The sequence below is a fragment of the Prionailurus viverrinus genome, chromosome A1 (assembly GCF_022837055.1).
Source record: "Prionailurus viverrinus isolate Anna chromosome A1, UM_Priviv_1.0, whole genome shotgun sequence".
NCBI classification, from domain to species: domain Eukaryota; kingdom Metazoa; phylum Chordata; class Mammalia; order Carnivora; family Felidae; genus Prionailurus; species Prionailurus viverrinus.
Genome location: NC_062561.1, coordinates 191,271,600 through 191,296,306, shown reverse-complemented (window position 1 = coordinate 191,296,306; position 24,707 = coordinate 191,271,600). Strand labels below are relative to the sequence as shown.

The 24,707-nt window shown below is 37.1% G+C and overlaps 2 protein-coding genes across 4 annotated transcripts in view; one reads left to right on the top strand and one right to left on the bottom strand.

The window, feature by feature from the left end:
• Window positions 1-23,085, bottom strand: part of SOX30 (SRY-box transcription factor 30) — a 37,896-nt gene extending 14,811 nt beyond the window's left edge. Inside the window, exons 1-4 of one of the 2 annotated variants that reach the window (XM_047861850.1) lie at window positions 21,700-23,085; window positions 19,864-20,103; window positions 18,492-18,671; window positions 11,715-12,207 (exon numbers count right to left, since the gene is read on the bottom strand). In XM_047861850.1, the coding sequence (XP_047717806.1) occupies window positions 11,715-12,207; window positions 18,492-18,671; window positions 19,864-20,103; window positions 21,700-22,711 (1,925 nt within the window). In that variant the 5' untranslated portion in view covers window positions 22,712-23,085. The remainder of the gene's footprint in view (window positions 1-11,714; window positions 12,208-18,491; window positions 18,672-19,863; window positions 20,104-21,699) is intronic. The other variant, XM_047861861.1, reaches the window with a different exon arrangement.
• Window positions 23,086-23,138: 53 nt separating this feature from the next.
• Window positions 23,139-24,707, top strand: part of THG1L (tRNA-histidine guanylyltransferase 1 like) — a 32,607-nt gene continuing 31,038 nt past the window's right edge. Inside the window, exon 1 of one of the 2 annotated variants that reach the window (XM_047877566.1) lies at window positions 23,139-23,223. The gene's annotated coding sequence lies outside the window, so the exon portion shown is untranslated. The remainder of the gene's footprint in view (window positions 23,224-24,707) is intronic. The other variant, XM_047877567.1, reaches the window with a different exon arrangement.

Here is a 24,707-nt window from a genome sequence, read left to right as displayed (position 1 = left end):
ACAGACACTCAGATCAATGGAACAGAATAGAGAACCCAGAAATGTTCCCACAAATGTATGGCCAACTAATCTTTGACAAAGCAGGAAAGAATATCCAATGGAATAAAGACAGTCTCTCCAGCAAGTGGTGCTGGGAAAACTGGACAGCAACATGCAGAAAAATGAACCTGGACCACTTTCTTACACCATACATAAAAATAAACCCAAAATGGATGAAAGACCTAAATATAAGAAAGGAAGGATCAAAAGCCTTGAGGAGAAAGCAGGCAAAAACAACTTATTACTCAACACATCTCTAGAGGCAAGGGAAACAAAAGCAAAAATGAACTATTAGGACCTCATCAAAATAAAAAGCTTCTGCACAGTGAAGGAAACAATCAGCAAAACTAAAAGGCAACTGACAGAATGGGAGAAGATATTTCCAAATAACATATCAGATAAAGGGTTAGTATCCAAAATCTATAAAGAATTTATCAAACTCAACACCCAAAACACAAATAATCCAGTGAAGAAACGGGCAAAAAACATGAATAGACACTTCTCCAAAGAAGACATCCAGATGGCCAACCGACACATGAAAAAAATGCTCAACATCATTCATTATCAGGGAAATACAAATCAGAACCACAATGAGATACCACCCCATACCTATCATAACGGCTAACATTAACAACTCAGGCAACAACAGATGTTGGCAAGGATGCGGAGAAAGAGGATCTCTTTTGCACTGCTGGTGGGAATGCAAACTGGTACAGCCACTCTGGAAAACAGTATGGAGGTTCCTCAGAAAATTAAAAATAGAACTACCCTATGACCCAGCAATTGCACTACTAGGTATTTATCCAAGGGATACAGGTATGCTGTTTCAAAGGGACACAGTGTTTATAGCAGCACTATCAATAATAGCCAAAGTATGGAAAGAGCCCAAATGTCCATCGATGGATGAATGGATAAGGAAGATGTAGTATATATACATATATACATATACATGTATACATATACATGTATATGTGTGTGTATATATGTATATATATGTATATATATGTACATATATATGTATATATATGTACATATATATATATGTATATACAATGGAGTATTACTCAGCAATCTAGAAGAATGAAATCTTGCCATTTGCAACTATGTGGATGGAACTAGAGGGTATCATGCTAAGCGAAATTAGTGAATCGGAGAAAGACAAATATCATATGACCACACTCATATGAGGTCTTTAAGATACAAAATAGATGAACATAAGGGAAGGGAAGCAAAAATAATATAAAAACAGGGAGGGAGACAAAACATAAGAGACTCTTAAATATGGAAAACAAACAGAGGGTTACTGGAGGGGTTGTGGGGGGGGGATGGGCTAAAGGGGTAAGGGGCATTAAGGAATCTACTCCTGAAATCATTGTTGCACTGTATGCTAACTTGGATATAAATTTTTTAAAAATTAATTAAATAAAAAAATCATAATGGGGCTGATCTTAAAAAATGAATAAATAGATAAAAATAAATTTCTAATTCCCTAAAGATACATAATGTGAAGCATCTTTTCATGTGCTTAACTGCCATCTGTATATGTTCTTTGGTGAGGCGTCTGTTCACAGGTCTTTTGTCCATTTTTAATCAGGTTATTTACTTATTGTTGAGTTTTAAGAATTCAATATTTTGTATATTTTGTACACCAGTCCCGTATCAGATACATCATTCGCAAATATTTTCTCCCAAACAGTGGCATGTCTTTTCATTTTCTTGATACCACACTGTTTGATACAGTAGCTTTGTAGTAAGTTTGAAGTCACTCCTCTAACTTTGTTCTCCTTTCTCAAGATTGTTTTAAAACTATTCTGGGTCACTTACAATTCCATATAAATTTTAGGATCAGCTTTTCCATTTCTTCAAAAAAAGGCCATTGGGATTTTGACAGGGATTGTATTGATTCTATAAATCACTTTGGGAAGTGCTGTCATCTTAACAATATTAAGTCTTCCAATGCATGTACATAAATACCTTTGCATTTATTTAGATATTTAATTTCATTCAATAATGATTTGTAGTTTTCAGTTGATAGTCTTGCACATCCATGGTTAGATTTATTCCTAGGTATTTCACTTTTTGATGCTATTGTAAGTGGAACTGTTTTCTTAATTTGCTTTTTGGATTGCTCATTAGTGTACAGAAAATTCAGGTGATTTTTGTATATTGATATTCTATCCTGCAACTTTGCTGAATTATTCACTGGCTCCAACAAATTTTTGTGGATTCTTTGGGATATTCTAAATACAGGATTTTCCATTTATAGGATGATGTGTAAAAAGAAGTAATTTTATTTCTTTTATTTTGGATGTCTCCCCCCCCCCCCCCCCCCCACACACACACACTTAATTTCTCTGGCTAGAACTTCTAGTACAATGTTGAACAGTAATTGTGAAAGCAGATATCCCTTTCTGGTTCCAAATCTTAGGAGGAAAGCTGTTGGTCCTTCATCAGTGATGATAATATTAACTGTAGGTTTTGAACAAAAATGCCCTTTATCACACTGAGGAAGTTCTATTCCTAGTTTTCCCATTAAGTTTTGAAATCAGGAATTGTTGGATTTTATCAAATGCTTTTTCTACATTATTTGAGATGATAGGGTGATTTTGTTCCTTTATTGTATTTGTGAGGTGTATTACACTGATTGATTTTCAGATGTTGAACCATACTTACATTCCTGGGGTAAATCCCACTTGGTCTTGATATGTAATCCTTTTCATATGCTGCTGGATTCTGTTTGCTAGTATTTTACTGAACATATTTTACATCTATATGCTTAAGATATATTGGTCTGTAATTTTCCTTCTCATGACATCTTTGTCTGGCTTTGGTAGCAGAGTGATACTGGCCCTAGAAGTGTTCCCTCATATTTTTTTAGAAGAGTTTGAGGATTGGTGTTAATTCCTCTTTAAACATTTGGTAGAATTCACCAATGAAATTATCTCGCCTAGGGCTTTTCTTTGCTGGGAAGTTTTTGATTACTGATTCAATCTCTTAATATAGGTCTGTTCAGATTTGCTATTTCTTCTTGAGTCAGTTTTGATAATTCATGTATTTGTCAATTTTATCTAGGTTATCTGACAGGTAGAAATACAATTATTCAGTGTATTCTCGTATAGTCATTTTTATTTCTGCAAAGTTGGTAGCAATGTACTGAATTTCACATCTGATTTTAGTAATTTATGTCTTATCTCTTTTTTTCTTAGTCAGTCTAGCTAAAGTTTCAGCAATTTTATTGATCTTTTCAAAAAGCTAACTTTTATTGATTTTGCTTTTCTCTACTTCATTAAGGTCTCTTTTGTTTTTCTATTCTTTATTTACCTCTAATCTTTATTATTTATTTCCTTTTGTGAGCTTAGGTTTTGTTTGCTCTTCTTTTTCTGGATCCTTAAGGTTTAAAGTTATGCTGTTTGCTTGAAAGCTTACTTTTTAAATGTAGGTCATTGAAGCTATAATTTCCGTCAGTACTGCTTTCACGAAGTTTTGAGATGCTGTGTTTTCATTTTCACTCATCTCAAATATTTTATAATTTCCCTTGTGATGTCTTATTTGACCCATTGGTTGTTTAAGAGTTAAATTTCCATATATTTTTAAATTTTCTGGTTTTCTTTCTGTTATTACCAGTTTCATTTTATCATGGTTGGAGAAGAAACTTTGTAAAATTTTAAAACTTTAAAAAAATTTTGAGACTTGTTTTGTGACCCAACATATGATTTATCCTACATAACATACCATGTGCAATTGTGAAGCATCTATATTCTGTTGTTGGGTGAAGCATTATATATGCATATTATGTCTAGTTGGTTTACAGTATTATACAGTCTTCTATCTCCTTGTAATCTTCATTCATTTTGGAGGAATTGCCTTTTTTAAAGTTTATATTTATTTATTTATTTATTTTTTGAGAGAGAGAGAGAGAGCGAGCGCGCTAGTTGGGGAGGGGCAGAGAGAGGGAGACAGAGAATCTGCAGCAGGCTCTGTGCTGACAGACAGGCTGATGCAGGGCTTGAATTCACGAACCATGAGATCATGACTTGAGCTAATGGCAGATGCTTAACTGACTGAGCCACCAAGGTGCCCCAGAGAATGCTCTTCTATTCATTATTTCAAGTATACACAGCTAACATCATACTCAATGCTGAAAAGCTGAAAGGTTTTCTCTAAGATCAAGAATAAGACAAAGATGCTAATACTTGCCTTTTTTATTCAACATAGTATTGGAAGTCCAAGTCAAAAAAAGACATCCAGGCAAGAAAAAGAAATAAAAGGCATCCAAACCGGAAAGGAAGAAGTAAAACTGTCTCTGTTTGCAGTTACATGATACTATACATGGAAAACCCTAATGATTCCAACAAAAAAATGTTAGAACTAATTGACAAATTAGGTAAAGTGCCACGATACAAAATCTATACACAAAAATCATTTGCATTTCTATATTTTAGCAATAAACTATTATAAAAAGGAATTAAGAAAACAATCCCTTTTACAACTGCTTCAAAAAGAATAAAATGCCTAAAGATAAAGTTAACCAAAAAGATAGTAGCTTGTACACTGAAAAATATAAGACATTGATGAAAGAAATTGAAGAAAACACAAATAAATGGAAAGATATGCTGTGCTCATGGATCAAAAGAAATAATATTGTTAAAATGTCTATACTACCCAAAGCAATCTACAGATTCAATGCAATCCCTATCAAAATTCCAATGGCATTTTTTATAGAACAATCCTAAAATTTGATGGACCCACAAAAGACCCCAAATAGTCAAAGCAATCTTGAGAAAGAACAAAATTAGGGGCATTACACTCCCTGATTTCAAACTATATTACAAAACTATAATAATCAAAACAATATGGCATTACACAAAAGCAGACACATAGATCAATGGAAAACTATACAGAGACCAGAAATAAACCCACACATATATGGCCAATTAATTTACAAAAGAGTCAAGAATATACAATGGAGAAAGAAAAGAATTTCTTCAACAACTGGTGTTAAGAAAACTGAACAGCTACATGGAAAGAATGAAACCCCTATCTTAAACCACACATAAAAATCAACCCAAAATAAATTAAAGACTTGAACATAAGACCCCAAATCATAAAATTCCTAGAAGAACACATAGACAGTAAGCTCCTTGACATCAGTATTACTGATGATTTTTTGGGCCTGACACCAAAAGCAAAGCAATAAAAGCAAAAATAAACAAGTGGGACCACATCAAAATAAAAAGCTTCTGCACAAGAAAGGAAACCATCAACGAAATGTAACAGTTATCTACCAAATGGGAGAAAATATTTGCAACTCATACATCTGATAAGGAATTAATATGCAAAATATATAAAGAACTCATGCAACTCAACAGCAACAACAACAATTCAATTAAAAATGGGCACAAGGGGTGCCTGGGTGGCTTAGTTGATTATGCATCCAATTCTTGGTTTTGGCTCAGGTCATGATTGCATGGTTCATGAGATCAAGCCCCCACTGTCAGTGTGGAGCATGCTTAGGATTCTCTCTCTCCTCTTTCTCTACCCCTCCTCCTACTCTCTCTCTTTCAATAAGTAAATAAACCTAAAAAAAAGGAAAAAAAATGGGCATAAGATCTGAATAGACATTTTTCCCAAGAAGACGTACAGATGGCCAAGAGGTACATGATAAGGTGCTAACATCACTAATTATCAGGGAAATGCACATAAAAATCACAATGAGACCCCACCTCACACATGTTAAAATGGTTCTATCAAAAAGACAAAAAATAACAAATGTTGGTGTGGATGTAGGGAAAAGGGAGCTCTTGTGTACTGTTGGTGGGAAAGCAAACTGATGTAGCCACTATGAGAAATAGTATGAACATTCCTCAAAAAATTAAAAATACAACTACCATGTGTTTCAGCAATTCCGCTTCTGGGTATTTATTTTAAATAAATGAAAATACTAACTTGAAAAAATAACTGCACCCCCATGTTCATTGCAGCAGAAGTTCCATACACACAATGGAATATTATTCAGCTTCAAAAAAGGAAGAAATCCTGTGACAATATGAATGGAGCTTGAGAACTTTATTCAAAGTGAAATAAGTCAGAGAAAGACAAACATGGTATGATCTCACTTATATGTAGAATCAGAGAACAGATTGGCAGCTGCCAGAGATGGCAGGACAGGAGGTTAGAAATGAGCAAAAATAGGTGAAGGTGGTCAAAAGTTACAAACTTCCAGTTATAAGTCAGTCCTGAAGACATAATGTATAGCATAGTGACAGTAGTTAATAATACTGTCAAGTTGTATATTTGAAAGTTGCTGAGAGAATAAATCTCTTTAAAAAAAATTTTTTTTAATGTTTATTTATTTTTGAGAGAGAGAGAGGCAGACTGAAAGCAGGGGGAGGGGCAGAGAGAAAGGAAGACACAGAATCAGAAGCAGGCTCCAGGCTCTGAGCTGTCAGCACAGAGCCCGACGCAGGGCTCGAATCCACAAACCGTGAGATTGTGACCTGAGCCGTAATTGGTCACTTAACCGACTGAGCCATCCAGGTGCCCCATAAATCTTAAAACTTCTTATCACAAGCAAAAAAAAAAAAAAAAAAAAAAAGCCTATTGTATACATGAAAATAATATAATGTTATCAACTATATCTCAAAAATAAAGTATTTAAGTCTTCAACTATTGTAAATTTATCTATTTCTCCCTTTAATTCTGCCAGTTTTGGCTTTATGTATTTTGGAGTCATGTTTTTATATATGTATATGATTATAATCACTGTATCTTCTTAAAGTATTGATTCTTTTATCAATGTCTACTTAACAATTTTTGACAGAAAATCTATTTTGTCTGATATTATTACAGCCACCCCAGCTCTCTTTGGTTACTATTAGTATGGAATATCTTCTTTTATTTTTTCATTTTCAACCTATTTGTGTCTTTGGATCTAAAGTGAGTCTTTTGCAAAGAGGATATATTTTGATCCTATTTTTAATCCATTCTGCAAATTTCCGCCTTTTAGTTAGAGAGTTTAATCTACTTACATTTAAAGTGATTACTGATCAGGAAGGACTTACTGTAACATTTTGCCATTTGCTTTCTATATGTCATTCTTTTGTTATTGTTTCTCAATTTATCCATTAAGGTCTTCTTTTGTATTTAATAGGTTTTTTCTAGTGTACTATTTTATTTCACTCATTTCCTTTGTGTATATTTTTACTTTATTTTATTTTTAAAATTTATTTATTGGGGCACCTGGGTGGCTCAGTCAGTTAAGTGTCCGACTTTGGCTCATGTCATGATCTCACGGTTTGTGAGTTCAAGCTCCATGTCAGTCTCTGTGCTGACAGCTCAGAGCCTGGAGCCTGCTTCAAATTCTGTGTCTCCTTCTCTCTCTGCCTCTCCCCCACTTGTGCTCTGTCTCTGTCTCTCTCAAAAATAAATAAAATTTAAAAGAAATATTTAAAAAAAAGTATTTATTTTGAGAGAGACAGAAACAGTGTGAGTAGGGGATGGGCAAAAAGAGAAGAAGAGAGAGAATCGCAAGTAGGCTCCATGCTGCTAACACAGAGCCTGACTCGGGGCTCAAACTCATGAAGCCACAACATATGACCTGAGCCCAAACCAAGAGTTGGACCTAAGCAGACTGAGCTACCTAGGTGCCCCTCCTTTTTGTGTATTTTTAAAGTTATTTCCTTAAATTATTACCTTGTAGATTACAATTAAAATCCTAAATGGATAACAATCTCTTTAAATTGATATTTGCCTTCATTGGCATATGAAAACTCTATATAAAACATCACTCCCACTTTATATTGTTGTCATAAATTATATATTTATACATTTTGTATCCATTAACATAGATTTATAATAGTTTTATGCATTTGCCTTTTAAATAATATATAAAACAAAGAGAAGTTACTAACCAAAAATATAATAATACTGGCTTTTGTACCTACTTATGTGGTAACCTTTACCAGGGTTCTTTATTTCTTTGTTTGGCTTTAAGTAACTGTCTAGTGTCTTTTCATTTCAGTCTGAAGTTCTCCCTTTAGCATTTCTTGTAGGACATGTCGACTAGTTATGAACTTCCTCAACTTTTATCTATGAAAGTTTTTATTTCTCCTTTATTTTTTAAGGATATTTTGTCAATTATAGAATTCTTAATTGATGTTTTTTTTTTCTTTCAGCACTATGCATCTGGCCTTCTGGCCTCCATGGTTTCTGGTGAGAAATTGGCTGTTAGCCTTATTGAGAATCTCCTATATGAGATAAGTCACTTTCCTCTTGTTGCTCTCAAGATTATCTCTTTATTTTTTGGCATTTAATGGTTTGATCATAATGTATTTCAGTGTGGATCTCTTTGAATTTATCCTATTTAGTATTCATTCAACTTCTTGGATTCACATCTTCCTTCAAATTTGGATAATTTTTGGCCATTATTTCTTTAAATATTCTTTCTGCCCTTTCTTTTCTCACCCCTTCTCCTGGAACTCCCCTGATGATTATGTTAGTACACCTAATGGTATCTCCCAGGTCTTTTAGGTTCTTCACTATTTTTTCTTTCTGCTTCTCAGACTGGATGATTCCACTGACCTAGCTTCAGATTCACTAATTCTTCTGCCTGCTCAAATCTGCTGTTGAATCTCCATAATGAATTTTTCATTCATTTACTGTAATTTTCAGTTCCAGGATTTCCATTTGGTCCTTTTTTTTAATTTCTGTATCTTTACTGATGTTCTCTATTTGGTGATACTCCGTTCTCCTGGTTTCATTTAGATTTCTGCCCACAGTTTCCTTTACCTCCTTTAGCTCAAGAAAGTTGATTTAAAGTCTTTGTCTAAAGCATAAGAGACTGTTAAAAACTGAGAACAAACTGAGGGTTGATGGGGGGTGGGAGGGAGGGGAGGGTGGGTTATGGGTATTGAGGAGGGCAGCTTTTGGGATGAGCACTGGGTGTTGTATGGAAACCAATTTGTCAATAAATTTCATATATTAAAAAAAAATAAATAAATAAAGTCTTTGTCTAATAAATCCAATGTCAAGGCTTCCTTAGGAATAGTTTCTGTTCATTTTTCTTGTAAATACCATACCATCTTGTTTCTTGGCATGCTTTTAATACTTTTTTGGTGAAAACTGGACCTTTTGAGTATTATCATGTAGTATTTCCAAAAATCAGATTTCTCCCCCCCCCCCAGGGTATGATATTGTTGCTTCTTTGGGGTTGTACTTGTGTGCTTCATTGGTGACCTTTCTAAACTTTTTTGTTTAGATTTCATTCTTTGCCATGTGTGATTATTGAGTCTGTTCCACTAGCTTAGTGATCACCTAGTGATTTGGCAGAGATTTCTTTAAACATGTAGAGCCAAAATAAAGCAAAGCAAAACAAAGCAATAAATAGCCTCCCAATCTTTGCAGACTCGTTCTAAGTTGGGGCACTCCCTCAGTGCTTAACCAGGCTGTTCACAATTTTTTCTTAGACTTGATTTCCCACTTATACAGAGTCTAAAGATCAGTCATGGGTAAAAGCTTACCATCTTCTCAGGTGTTTGCTGAATATGTGGCTAGCCCAGGACATGTGTGTGCCATTCTGGGTTCCCCAATATACGTGGGAGCTTCTCAAAGCTCTTATTCCTCCGTGTATCTCCCTTCCCAGTCTATTCTAGGCTTTTCAGTCTGTATGCTGCTTGCGTCATCTGTTGTCCCTTCCTCCAGGAAGTTGTGGATAGTATATGCTTTTAAATATTTTCCACAACACCACTTGAAAGACCATTCAAACCCTGAAAGTGTTATGAGGTTAGTAAAACAAAAGTAAGCCCTTAAACCAATTCTTCAGGAAACACCAAACAGGTCAAAATGCACAATCATAATGCTTTGAGAAAAAAGGACCATATTGCCTCTTCTAATATCAGAAAGTCACATGGGCCACCATCCCCTTGACCATCAGTAAACTACAAAATAGGGGACGATTGTGGCAAACTGGGCTAAGGACTTAAAGCAAGCAATCCCATTAAGAATTGAAGCAACATAATATACACCTGAAAAGTTCTTTGAGCTATTGGTATACCTAAATGGGAAGTAATTTTACCTTCCTAAATAAGTAACAATAAAAGACTGGTGTTAAATATGTAACACTCCAATTTCAATAGAAATTATCTCTGTTTATACACTTAACAGCAATTGAAAAGTAGAAGTTACACTCTATTATAATGTTTGCAAAGGAGCTAAATTCCATGGCTCCAAAATGAAAAGTTACAAATTTGTTTTCCCTAGATACTTCCCTATGAAAATCACTTCCTAGGGGAGCCTGGGTGGCTCAGTCAGTTGTGTCTGATTTGGGCTCAGGTGACGATCTTGTGGTTCATGGGTTCAATCCCTGTGTTGGGCTCTGTGATGACAGCTCAGAGCCTGGATCCTGCTTTGAATTCTGTGTCTCCCTCTCTCTCTGTCCCTCCCCTACTTGCTCTCTCTCTTTCTCAAAAATAAATAAGCATTTAAAATTTTTTTAAATAATAAATAAAATAAAATCACTTCTTTTACTGATAATTTATATGGGAAATTTTTTGGTTAAAAAAACCACAGTGTAACTTTAGACCAGTCATTTAACCTCACAAACCAAGCACTCTCCTCTATATCATTGCTACTCAAAATGTAGTCTACAAACTAACAGAACTCACATCACTTAGGAGCTTGTAAGAAATGCAGAATATCAGGTCTACTATATCCTTAGACTGCTCTATCCTAGACCTACTGACTCAGAATCTGCATTTTAGCAAGATCACATGTGACTGATATACATATAAAAGTTTGAGAAGCACAGCTCTATACAATAAGGTGTGCTTTGGGAGTGGAAGGGTAACTAAATGATCTTTTTTTTTTTCAATATATGAAATTTATTGTCAAAATGGTTTCCATACAACACCCAGTGCTCATCCCAAAAGGTGCCCTCCCCAATATCCATCACCCACCCTCCCCAACCTCCCACCCCCCATCAACCCTCAGTTTGTTCTCAGTTTTTAAGAGTCTCTTATGCCTTGGATCTCTCCCACTCTAACCTCTTTTTTTTTCCTTCCCCTCCCCCATGGGTTTCTGTCAAGTTTCTCAGGATCCACATAAGAGTGAAAACATATGGTATCTGTCTTTCTCTGTATGGCTTATTTTACTTGGCATCACACTCTCCAGTTCCATCCACGTTGCTACAAAAGGCCATATTTCGTTCTTTCTCATTGCCCTGTAGTACTCCATTGTGTATATAAACCACAATTTCTTTATCTATTCATCAGTTGATGGACATTTAGGCTCTTTCTATAATTTTGCTATTGTTGAGAGTGCTGCTATAAACATTGGGGTACAAGTGCCCCTATGCATCAGTACTCCTAAATGATCTTAAAAACCCTTATCACTGATTTTTTCTGAAAAATCATATCTGATAGAATTGGAGCCCATATTATCTTGTGGCAACAGTCAGCTAAAGCTGAGTAACAGCTATCTTATTCGATGGGGCATGAACTCTCTTTTGTTCCCTTAGTCCTCATCTATCCTCCTTCATATATTTATGTTGACTGCTTGGCCCCTACTCAGCCTCTAATCTAAATCAGATTCCAACCAGAATTGAGGAAGTCCCTTTTTTTTACTAAAAATTTGTTAGCTATATGTATCTTTAGGTGAAAGAAAAAAAAATGTTCATTTACCTTGATGGGAAGTAGTGAGGTCCAGGTAGGAAGTAAGGGTGATGAAAAGAGAATCGCGGTGGTGTCCCAAACAATGTGGCTGGATGGCCAAGGGGAGAAGCCTGGTAAACATGTGAGTGTGGAATAGGAGGAGCCTGGGGGATTGGAGCACTTCTGGGACAAGTGGAAACGCTGGGATACTCCTTGGGAGGCTGGATGGTTGAGGTTGCAAATCTGGCATGGGCAGTACTTGCACTTGTTGGAATCCTGTTGGTGTTCTCCAGAGAGACAGGAGTGGGTCTCTTCACAGAGCGATTGGCTCCAGAATGTAGCCGATGAGTGTCTGTCTGGGAGGGCCCGGCGAAGCACTGGGGTGGGAGTGCCGGTCGGAGGGGCAGACTTGGAGCCTGGGCAGCCACCTGAGCAGTACTGGAGACAGTGGGCTGGAAAAGTGAGATGGGGCTTGGGTGCTGGACTGCAGGTGTGGGCAGCTGGATGGCAGGTGTGGCATCACCTTTAGAAATAAAAACAGCATAGGTCTAGCATTAACTGAATTGCTCCATGTCTTTCTTTTTTCAGAATTTAATAAACTGTACAACCAGAAGCCTTCACTAACCAGCTTACCTAACAACATCACCACATCAAACCACTCTATTTCCTGTATAGTATTTTAAACAAATCAAAGTCATTTTGTTTACCTATTTTACATTTTTTGTCTCTCTTTCCCACCTAGATTCTACGTGCCATGAGAAGACAAACCTTTTGTTTTGCTCACTGCTGTATCCCCAGGGCTCAAAATTCTAGCTGGCACAGAATAGGCCCTCCACAAATACTTTTGAATGAATAAATAAATGAACAAAATTATTGAGTGTTTGAGTGAAAGACAAATACACACAAATGCTAATATGTATATATAAATCTTTCGTTAAAAAATAATATGAAACTACTGAAACTAATAATACGGTTACTTGTAAGGAACAATCATCTGGGGAAAGGGACAGGGCAGTGGTGCAGAAAAAAAAGCTAGACTTTCATTTTATATCTATCAATACCATTTGAATTTTCTATTGTCTAAATATGTTAACTTTATTTTAAATATTATTTGAGGTTTCAGGGCAGCGGTATGCATTTCTCTCCTATGTCATATACTTCTCTATATTAAACTAAATTATGAATAACATTTAATGTTTTAATTGAAAAAATAAGCAATCAGTAAAATTATTTTGCTTTATTGCATTCAATGTGGATACAGAAGGAAATGCCCAGGTGAGAAGAAGACTCGCCACAGATCAACAATTTGTGGCAGATAGGAAAGGAATATTATTGCAGCAAAGCATGACGGATATGGCAGGATTTTTAAAGGTAGATAAAACAATCATGTTCTTGAACAGGAGAGGACTAATTAAGTTTCTGAGTTATTTAAATGACACATTTAGCTGAAATAAACTAAACTTTTCCAAAGAAAGACATAGAGAAGCCATAGCAATAGACCCATGATCTGGTTTATTCCAATGCAGTTAGATCTCTGTTCATATATAAGATGCAGTCCAAGAGCAAACTCTATGATTAGAACTGTCTTGTGCGAGGCTGAAAGGAATGCAGATCTTCTCTTAGTCTTGCCCAGGTAAGGCCTTTCCTTTCTTCTTTCTCTCCAGATAAGGCATATAATACTCCTCTTAAACTTGCAGGCAAGAAATTAAGGGATATATTGCAGGCAAGAAATTGGGATATATCTGTACTTAAGTTAAGTTACAGATAATATAGGAGTTAAGTACAGATAATATAGGAGAAGGGTGTAAATGAAGCTGTCCTGATTCTTAGTTGATAGAGTTATGTACCCTCCCATCTGTGAGGCACAGGCCTTAGGCCTTTCCTGATTGATCAAACATAAAGTAATTTCCCTCTTCCATGTTCCCTCAGAACATGTAAATCTATAACTTATCACAAAATAGTATAAATCTTTGTTATTTGCTTGCCTGTCACCTTTACCACAATCACAAAACTGGAAGCTTGAGAGAAGGAACAGTTTCATTCATGTTTGCATCCCAGTATTTGGCAAAGAACTTGGTTAATAATAGTTAAGAAAGGTATGACTAGATGAAAACAACAACAACTAACAAATAAGTCTATAACTGACAGCACTTCTACCACTGATCTAGTATAAAGAGAACTCCCTTCTCTAAACAACTATGAAGCTGGGCTGATGCGTAAAATCTTTCAAAAGTTTTATTAATTATCACTGCACTCAAGACATCTGCTCCTAAAATCTACCTCTGACACAGGTTTCTTTCCCCCATAGCTAGTATAAGAAGCTCTCAGTCTTCATTAAAGAAGTAGGATCTTCCTAAAGAAAGGAAAGGAACTACACAGACCAACTAATATTACTTCAGCTACTGAAGAAGGAAGGGACTCATCTTTTAGCTGATATGAAATGTTCTTTTTTACCAAAGATATTTCTATAAAAAAAAGAGGTATGAGGCATGAGATGATAAGTCATGCATTCCTTTAATTCAATATTCACTAAGCAACGAACATATGCCAGGCACTGTTTTGGTCTGAGGTTAAAAAAAAAAAAGATGCATAATTACACTGTACTATAATGAAGATGTCTTAAATGTCAAAATTCCAGTGGTTAAGCAGGAAGTTAAAGTCTGCATCATGCAGTCATCTCTATAAACTGTCAGTGAATAGGGAAGACTTGTGGGAAGGGCAGAGCTCTAATGTTTCAAGCTGTAGATAAAGTATGTAAAAGACTAGCCAGTCTCTTGTTTTCTTCTCTAGCATATAGCTAGATTATCTTTCCCAGCCTCCTTTGCAGTTAGGAACTGCCATTTGGCTAAGGGCTACCCAGTGGAAGGTAGAAGAAATTTGCACCAGTTCTAAGACTGGTCCATGAAAAACTTTCATGCATTATCTTCCATGCTCTTTCCCTTTCTGCAGGTTCATGCACACGAGGTCTGGTGGCCTTGGATGCCACATATTAAAGATGGCAGTGCCACAGGGTAGAAGTCTGTGTCTATGAGGCACTCTTTCAAAGACGGCTATACACTGATTAGAAATACCTATTTTAAACTTGAAATGTATAAAAATAAACCATAATCCTGTTTAAACCATTATGTTTAGGTGCTTGTTAAAGCAGCTTGCATTATCTAATCATTACATGAGATAAAGAGCAGAATTCTAGTCCTATAGTATAGTATGACAGGAACAAAAAAAAAGTTATCTTTCTCACGATCTCTACAAATAATCTCTCACCATCTCTACAAAAAAGGAAGAATCCACTGCCTGTGCTGACTGGACAAAGAGTGCAACTAGGATTTTGTTGTGTGACTGGGATAAACAGTGAAGGGGTAAGGAATGGCAGAAAATGAGGACAGCCCATATTTCTCTACAAGAAAAAGCTATATGGAGATAGTAAGGAGAGAAGAACCAGCATATGGCTGAGTAAAGAGAAAAAGAGGCAGAGAAAGAAAGAGAGGAGAGAGAAGTAAAGTAATAGGCAGAGATGCAGAGACAGAGTTGGGGAATAAAGAATTGGGACAGTTAGGCAACTGATTAAAAAAAAAAGTGGGACTTTGGAGAGAGACAATGGTAATGAGGAGTCCCAAGACTTACTATATGTTGAACCATGTGATTCCTCCTTCCCTACCCTCTCAAGAAAACCTACAATATAGAGCTATATCTCTTTTCAAGTAATTTCTGAGCCAGAGTTGTGTCTTTCATGGACATAATACTTTGCTGGAATGGACCTTAAGGTAGAGAGACAACTAGCTTTTTGGGGATTATAATAGGATCGGAACAGTGGAGGGTTTTTTTGGCTTGTTTCAGTCAAACAAGAAGAGGTGGGTAAACCAAAAAGGCATCAAACAACTGAAATAGTAGTAAACTTTTTTAACTAAAAATTTAGAGAAAGGTATGAATTCAGAAGAGTGAAAGATGTCAAATGAGTGAAGATAAAATAAGGCAAACCAATTTCAGTCCTGAGAAATAAAATGTAGAGAACAAAATAATTAACCAGAAAATTCATATATGTATAAAGTGACATTCAAAACCCAGGCCAAAATAATTTCTAGGGTGGCTAAGTTGGTTAAGTATCCAACTCTTAATTTCAGCTTAGGTAACGATTTCATGGTTTATGGAATTGAGCCCCGTGTCAGGCTCCGTGCTAACAGCTCAGAGCCTGCTTGGAATTCTCTCTCTCTCACTCTCTCTGCCCTTCCCCTGCTCACACTCTCTCAAAAATAAACACTAAAAAAAATATATATATATAATTTTCACTAGAATTCTGTAAGACATTAAAGTAAACAAACTTGAAAATATAAAATAATAGTACTGGCATAACTGGCATCAAAGGTATTTGATAAAAGATGTTTAAAAAGAATTCTGGACTATCATGCTGTAATCATTTTTGGAAATGAGAAATAGGAGAAGAGCTCGGGACGTGGCATTAAATGTTAAAGGTGGAGTGAATATAATGCACTGGTCACAGAAATGATATCAGACAAGGTACTACAGATTCCATCAAAGAAGTAGTAAAATTGGTTGTATTTTTATCTATCCTTTCTAGAAGTACCTTATAAGCTCTTATATAAGAGACTGTAAAGATACTTTTATATTCTGCCTCAAGCACAGAGTTTTATCTATAACTGGTGCTTAATAAACATTAGGCAGTGGGGGACAGGTAGGCAGGCATGCAAATATGGCAGTGGAATACACTATAGATTGAGATGGAAAAGTTCGTCAAAACAAGGTAGGATACCAAATTACATTGCTAGATTTCAAATAGATTGACATAATGAGATAAAAATGTGCTAGGATGATCCAGTACATACAACAAATAATTGCTTCTACACAGTAAAATGAAATAAGCTTGACTGAGAACCAAATAATGGATAAAGACTACTAGGAGGTGCATGAATTCTGTATATGAAATATTGCCTAGTGATCACAACATACTTAAATTTAAGATCCTAACAACAAAAAAAGACCAAAAAAAGTCCATTCTTGGGTTGATTTTTGGAAATACAGATGTTGCCTAGGGGAAAAAAAAAAGCTAATAGGGGTAACTAAAATGAAGAGTTCATTTAAAAATGAAGGTTATTTTATATGATAATGCTAAAAACCTAGAAGTAAAAAATGTGCCTCAAAAATCAGAGTTATTGGTTAACTGACCAAATTAAAGAGAACAGAGAACCCATCAAAAAGGAAAGAAATCTTTTAAAAATGTAAAGTTTGTCCAAATGTATTAAACAGGGCTGCCCAAGTATGTAAGTATAAATAAAAATTAGGCAATCCAAAGGAAAATTGAAGGAGTCACATCTGAGGGACCTCAAAGTCAATACTAAGTGACTTCACTTTTATAGAAGGAACGCAGTGGAATCAGTGGAATAGTCATTATAGTATAAAAGGCAACTGAAAGAAGACCAGAGAGACTCAATAAACCCCTTCACCTACAGAAGAAGACTGTAAGATTTCTGAACCCTAATTCATTTTCATAGCAGATAGGTTAAGATTATATAGATTACAGTAGTCAAGTTCACAGAATGTTCTAATCCAAGTTGATAAAATTAATATAACTAGATCTTAGGCAGCATTCACCTAATAATTATATAGAAGCTCAAAGTCATAACTGAGAAAATATTAGATGAAGCAGATACAAATGGTCTCATGCAGTATTTAACTGTGGATAGAGGCAGATGGAAGAGAGGTCTTGAAAGGAAGAATAAAGAGAAGAAATATGGATTGTGAAAGCATAAATCATAAATAACATAGCAGACAAAACAAAATAAATCAACAAAGGCTTAATTAAGCCTAGGTTGAAATACAGGATTAAAGGAGATACTACCAAATAATGACGTGTGAAAGTGCCTGACTCTGCTGGAAGAGAATAAGGCAACATAATCAGCTTTCTGCATCTTTCTCTTGAGCCTAGACATCTTAAATGTGGCTTTGTTGCTATCAATTGCTATAATGATACATAGGGAAAAAAAAAAAAAAAACATTGCAAATGTGTAAGATTCTAAAAGTCAATTTTTAAACATATCTAAACCCCTTAGTGCTAAGGGGTGGCTGTATTACCAGAAGGAGCTGAACAGGTGGCAACTAGAAAAAGCAGTGGTTTTAGGACAAGTAACAGTAAGTAGTGAATGTATAAAGCTCTGCCTAAGAGATTGTAAAATAGGTGCTGGAAGAACAAACCCATGATGGACAGCCCAATAACAAGTTATCAAGATAATAGATTCTCAACTTTGGGTTCTTAAAAGCAACAGACAAATGTTATAAAGAATTGATAATAGAGGAGAAATTTAGGAAAAGACAATATAAAGAACCAGATATTTGGTAGAAAATAGATTACTTTCACTACTTTTCTAGAGCAGCAAGAGAACAGTCTTAACAGATCAGTCATCATTGCTAAATTCCAAAACAGGATGCTCTATATCCAATTAGCAAGGCATTCTTTTTTGGTGATAGTACAAAGACACTCCTATTTCCTATTGAATTACGTCAGTCATTTCCTGCATTATCTGCCTAGTCTATGTGCTAATGCTGATTTGGTTAAAAGGTCTGAAGTTTTACACATGGAACATTTGCTACACTGGCAAACCAAGCGCTTTGAGGTCTACTGAAATTTTTCCTTCTCCAATTTAATGCTTTTAAACATTAAACATTTCTTCTTGATTTTTTCCCTTAATATTGTTGTGCTAAAAATTCTTAAGCTAACAGAAACAAAATTTCACCTTAAGGTAAAATTTTCACAGTTATTAAAAAAATTCATAATCTACAATAAAGCCAACTCACCAACTGGTTGAGTGATGGTATTCTGTAGGCTGGGAATTACCACAGAGTAGGTAGGTGAGCGATAGGGATATATTGTTGTAGGATTTGTAGACACGATATTCTGTGTGGTACCAGAAAATACATTGGAAACACTTAAAGGGAAGCGTTTTCGCTTCCCTGGACGAGGTTGATAAACCCAACCTATAGAAGAAGATAAGCAATTTTTAATTTCAACATATAGGCCCTATTTAGCCTTTAGATAGTTTTTTTCACAATAAAATATCCAAAATACTTCTAAATTAAAAAAAAAAATAAGTTATTGTCTAAAGTGTCTTTTCCAGCTTTATTAGGCTATTTCTGTGCATTTTAATATCCAGATAGCTCTTAACTAGTGGTCGGTGTTATAACCCACAATTCAGAGTGAGGTCAAATGTCTTATATCCAAAGACACATATTGATTCCATAGTAAAATCAACATTAAAGACATTGGGTTTGAATCTCAAGGCTTTTCCTTTACCTGTAAGGTAAGATATTATTCATCTCCTGTTTCCTTTCTGTGAGATCTAATTGTCTATATCTTACAATGAAACGGTCACTAACGACCAGTCATTTTTATGCCTAGTTGGAAGAGTCACTCTCCTAAACTTGGCAGTCTTAAGTCCACAGACAACCCAATTTCCTTCCAAAGTCAGAAAAGTGGAGTTATAACAGTTTGCAGCCACTGAATAACCAGGGGTATCACTCCGACCACCTACCCCCACATCCAGAACCTTTCTGCTAATATTTTAGAAAAAAATAACTCCTCTCCCATCATGCATGATCATGTTGGCCATACACTTTGCCTTTACCCAAGCTTAATCTAAATGTCCTACAGCTGGAGGATAAATCAGAATTCCTTTAAAACTACATCATGATGAGGATAAATTTATCAGTCAGAAGGCACAACTATGTTCTGATAACTATGTAACATTAAAATGGAGCATGGTGTCAATTCCTGCATTCTCATTAAGTGTATGATGCATATTTGTTTCTGTTGCTGTGATTTTAACTCTTCATTTTCTATTTGCAAAGTTATAGTCTAGAACTCTGGAGTTTTACCTTCATTAAGTTCATTTCTATATATTTAATCAAAACCACACTAAAATTGTTACATCGCCAGGTTTGTTATTAGTTGGCAAGTATGAGACCAGACGCTGTATTTGGTTCTATTTAAGAAAACTTATGCTCAGTATCGATTCAATCATTACTACAGTATTAGCCATTATTCTCTTAATTGTACATATTGGATTAGAAAAATATGCATTTTTGTCTTTTCATCTCAACCTAACCTAATCTTTACCTAAATAAATTTAAAAGAAACTAAAAAGAGGTTTTGTTCATTTCATTGGATTACCAGGAAATTCCTCTCTGTGTTTTTCTTTAATCTTTTGTGCTTCATCATAATAGGGTTTCTTTTGTTCTTCGCTAAGTTTGTTCCATTCTAACCCAAGCTGGACACTGATTTCTGCGTTGTTGGCTGCTGGGTTAGCTTTGGCTAGTGCTGGCCGGTGAATCCTTGCCCAAACCATAAATGCATTCATGGGTCGCTTCACATGACCATTTCTGTCCTTACTGAAGGGAGTATCTGGTATTCCTACATGACAAAAATTAAAAACTAAATTAATGTGCTACATACTCACATACATACACACAATGTTAAAGTGAAGTGCACATTCATCTATATTTATTTTTAAATATCTGGAGAAAATATACACTTCAATATAGTCAAAGAACTGCCAGTATTCCAGAATGCCTCATAACGCCTGAACTCAGCATTCTAAACTATAGCTTAGAATGACTCTTCTTTTCTTCAAAAAGGATAATATTGTTGAAGTTATTGTAAGAGTAATAATGTTGAAAATATAGTAAACTCCTGGCTCATTACCTCTTTGAGCTTTAGTAATACCTCTACCAATAATTATCATATAGTTTCTTTCCCATTAAAAATATTCTATTACTGGGGGATGAGAACCATGACTTATTCATGACTATAATCCTAGCATTAGCTAAGTGTTCCCTAAATGTTTAAAGGAATTCCTTTACATGGCCCTGTAGTGTCCATTCAAGCAAAAATATAATATAATACTATATTTCATTATGAAGGAGAAGCTCTTGCCATGGCGGGTAATCGACACTGATCCTATGTCCTGGGAGAAAAATGAAAGAAAAATAACAAAAGTGACCAGATGAAATTACAATAAAAGAAGGTGGCTAAATTCACATCTCTTACCTAAGTCATCAAAAACAGCTTTCTACAAACTTCCTATATTGTTTCTCTTTAGTTACTTGATACATAAAATGGTTTAAAACACACAAATAAGTATTATAAAGAAAGGTCTCCCTTTCTCTCCTTTAGAAAATGAAGTTTATAAAAGCAAGAGGGTGAGATAGAGAAAGGATCATTAAGAAAAATAAGAAAACAATAAATATGAAAGTTAATGAAAATATGAACTGATGATTGATATGATTTCCCATGATACTGATTGGCATAATACTGTCTGAATTAAATTTTAAAATAAGAATTTTCTAACTATATGTTTGTAAGTAATGGATAGAAATATGTTCGTAGTTATTACTGCTGTTAACTACAGTCATTTCTTTGAAAACAATTTCTAGCTTATTCTACTGTGTTTTCATTTTCTATGTCTATAAATCCTTAGCATTTAGAATACTAAACTGTTACATTTAATCATATACTACTTTTCTCTTAGAAAAATGTTTACTATTCATTTTTAAAGAAGACAAATCACCCCCAAATCCAGAATAAATTTTCCTGCTGGATTATAACCATTTTTTCATTAGACACCATTTAAAATTTTCTTCTTGATACACGTAAAAATATTAAGCTACTAAATACGGTAGTTTAAGTGCAGCATAACTGAGGGCTGAGGTAACTGTGATATCTAGTGAGAATATTTCTATTTTGTGTATAAACACTAGTCACTTCTAAATCTCATCATTCACTGGGTCTTAAAATAGATTAAAAAAAATGTTTGGGAATCTTGGAACGTTAGTGTATTTTACTGGTATATGTACAAGTCAATCGGAAGTGATACCTGTGCAGACTTTGCCCTGTAATGAATCAGTTCCATGATTTTATTTTTCTAGTTTAGGCTTCTGAAAGCTGACATGTCAGCTATGGGGCAACACAGACGAAGTTTGAAAAACAGATTCCCCTGTCGTCTAATACCTGCATCTGAGGGAAGCACGGTGAGCGGGACATCTTTAGTTTCAATTTTTACAGAAGGCTCCAGTAAAGATTGCATTTTAATAGGCACTGGTGTCAAGGGGACCTTGGTCAACCGTATCAACTCTGAAGGTGGAGGTCCCTGAAACTGGATCCGGGCCCCAGGGGGGACTGTGTGTAGAGTCAAAGGGATCCTGAGGTCTTGCTGGTGTGGCCCAAAGGCACTGGATGGCTGGCCCAGGATGACCTCCTTGCTGCCATGGATCAGGCCATTGGATGCGGGCTCAGTGCCCAGCCTGCAGTCCTCGCGGAGTCTCTCGGGTTCCTCCGTTTTGATGATGCCTTCTCTGATGGCCACCAGGTTTTTACCTTCCCCGCCTTTCGCTGCATCCCTCATGACCTCCTCCGCTTCCAATCTGCCCTTCTTCTCGCCCCCGCGGCGGCAGTCGAGGGTTGGCCCGGCGCCTTCCACCTTGGCCTCCCTGGAGGCCCTATGGCCGGCCTCCACAGGCCTTCGAGTCCCCGCCGACGGATCCAAGCCCGGCCCTGGCTCCTGCTTCTCGGCCTTGACGTGCAGCGCCCGGGGCTGCACCGGGTGCAGCTCGGGTCTGCAGGGGGCGCCGTCCGACGCGGGCGGCGGCGGTGGCAGCAGCAGCAGCTCGGGCCTCAGCTGCAGCAGCCTCGCTGGCGAGGGTGAAGCAACGACGCCTTCTTCCAGGGCCTGAGGCAGTGGTGGCCCTGGTGGCAGCAGCAACACCTGTTCCGACTTGACCTGCAGCAGTCGCCGTGCCGCGGGCTGTACACTCGACGCCTGGGCTTCCCCACACGACGAGGCCACGGTCGTAATGGCGGCCGCGCACGGGGTGGGCGGCGACGCAGGGAGATCCGCGCCTGCAGCCCTAAAAGAGGTGCCCTCCACCGGCAGCTGAGGCGGAGCAGGACGGAGCGGGCGCGGCGGGGTCGCCCGCGGCAGTTGGCGCAACTGAAGCGGCGGCTCTGGCCTGGCTCTCTCCATGGGGGGAGGGGGGGAACGACGCCCCGGCCTGGTCTCAACCCGGATTGTGAGCTCAGCCGTTTGTTGGCGACCTTCCCCTTTCCCCTTTCGGTTAAGACCCTTCCAAGGCACTTACTACCCAGAACCCTACGCGGTTCAAAACGCGGCCCTCCGTCTTGGCCTCGCCCAACCACAAGCGTCCCGGTACCCCCGGCCCTCCAATCACAGGCGCATTCTCCGGCCCCTCCCGTCCACCGCTCTCTCCTCGTGCTGAGCCCTCGAATCACCCGCGATGGCAGGGGCTGTGGCACGTGCTGCCCATTTTCCCCCTCTGACTTTGCCTCTCTTCCGGAATTCTCTCCTGGCCGTTGTCCTTAGTTACCCCTCCCCCGCCTGGAGAGCCCGACAATGGTGTTGCCCAGGGAACGGTGCGGTTCTACGCCACTGACCTCCAGGGGATAAAGTCGAGTGAGTCTCTTACACGGGATGGGGAGCTGGGCCTTGTACTTGCCGGCTGACGTGCCAGAATACATGTAAGTCCCGTGCATCACGGCGGGCCCTTCCGATCTCTGCCAAGGGGAAAGGGGGGGGGGGATTTTGCAACCCTCCTTTTTGTACAATAACTTTCAGTTGATCGCCAGGTTCTTTGGGCCCTACTAGCAAAATACATCCCAAATTTACCCACTTTTTTGGGTTTCCACCGCCATTACTCTATTCCAAGCTTCCATAATCTTCCACCTGGATACTGCTGTGTAGTCTCCATTTTGCATCCTTGTTACACTATATTACAGATGCCAGAGATCTTTTTAAAAGTGCAAATCTAGTCCTGTCACACCCTACGCTCCTAAATCTTCCCATGGCTCTCCATTGATCTCATGATCAAAGGCCTAATGTACTTGCAAAGCATGTAAAGCTCCAAATACCTTGGGCTCTGTGGGTTCCAGCTACACTGTCCTCTCATCATTTTATCTTAAGGGACTTTGAAAATGCCCCAAAGCTGTTTCTCTCTTATGTCTCCTTACCTCCTCCCTGCTCATTTTTCAAATTGTAGCTCAACTGTCACTTGCTCAGAGAAGTCTTACCAGATTCTGAAAATCAGGGCAAATTTCCTTTATGTACTCATGTCTATCACTTAAAACTCTTACCACAATTTGTAATTATGTATTTCTTTATATTATTTACTGACTCTACTCCTTGACTGCAACCTCCTTGAGGACAGTGTTTTGCTCATCATTGAATCCTCGATGCTGTTCATAGAGCCTGGCTTATAGTAGGCATTCAAGAAATTCTTGTTAGATAAATAAAGACTGCCTATCCTCTAATAATAACAGTAATTACTATCTATATTTAGGGTTTACTCTTGTGCCAGGCAATCTCCAAGTCCTTTCTATGACTATGCCTCTCCTTTTATTAGGACTGTGTTTATTTTCATCATGGAGGAAAAAGGAAATTGCTACATTTCTAAATGATGTCCTAAGATCTATAGATTTATCTTGAAGCAGATGATTTTTGTAACCAAAACAAGTTATCTCTACAAGAAGACCTGCCCCAATTCTCTAATCCCCTATTGTCAAATGTGGCAAAGAGGAGTTCTTATCTGGAAGGTAGACAAGGGCAGTGGTTCTCAAACTTTATTATCTTGGAACACTTTACACCCACAAAAATGATTGAAGATTCCAAAGTGTTTTTATTTATCAATATTTGTGGTTTTATCTATCAATATTTGCCATATTATAAATAAAAACTAAGGACATTTAAAAAAATTAGTTCTCAGGGCACCTGGGTGGCTCAGTCGGTTAAGTGTCCAACTTTGGCTAGGGTCATGATCTCACGGTTTGTGAGTTCAAGCCCTGCATCAGGCTCTGTGCTGATAGTGCACACAATTTTCTGATTCTCTGTGTCTCTCTCTCTGCTCTCCCTCCCTTGCTCGTGCTCTGTCTCTCTTGCTCTCAAAATAAACATTAAAAAAATAAATAAAAAATAAAAATATTCTCAATTCATTCAAAATATCAATAAT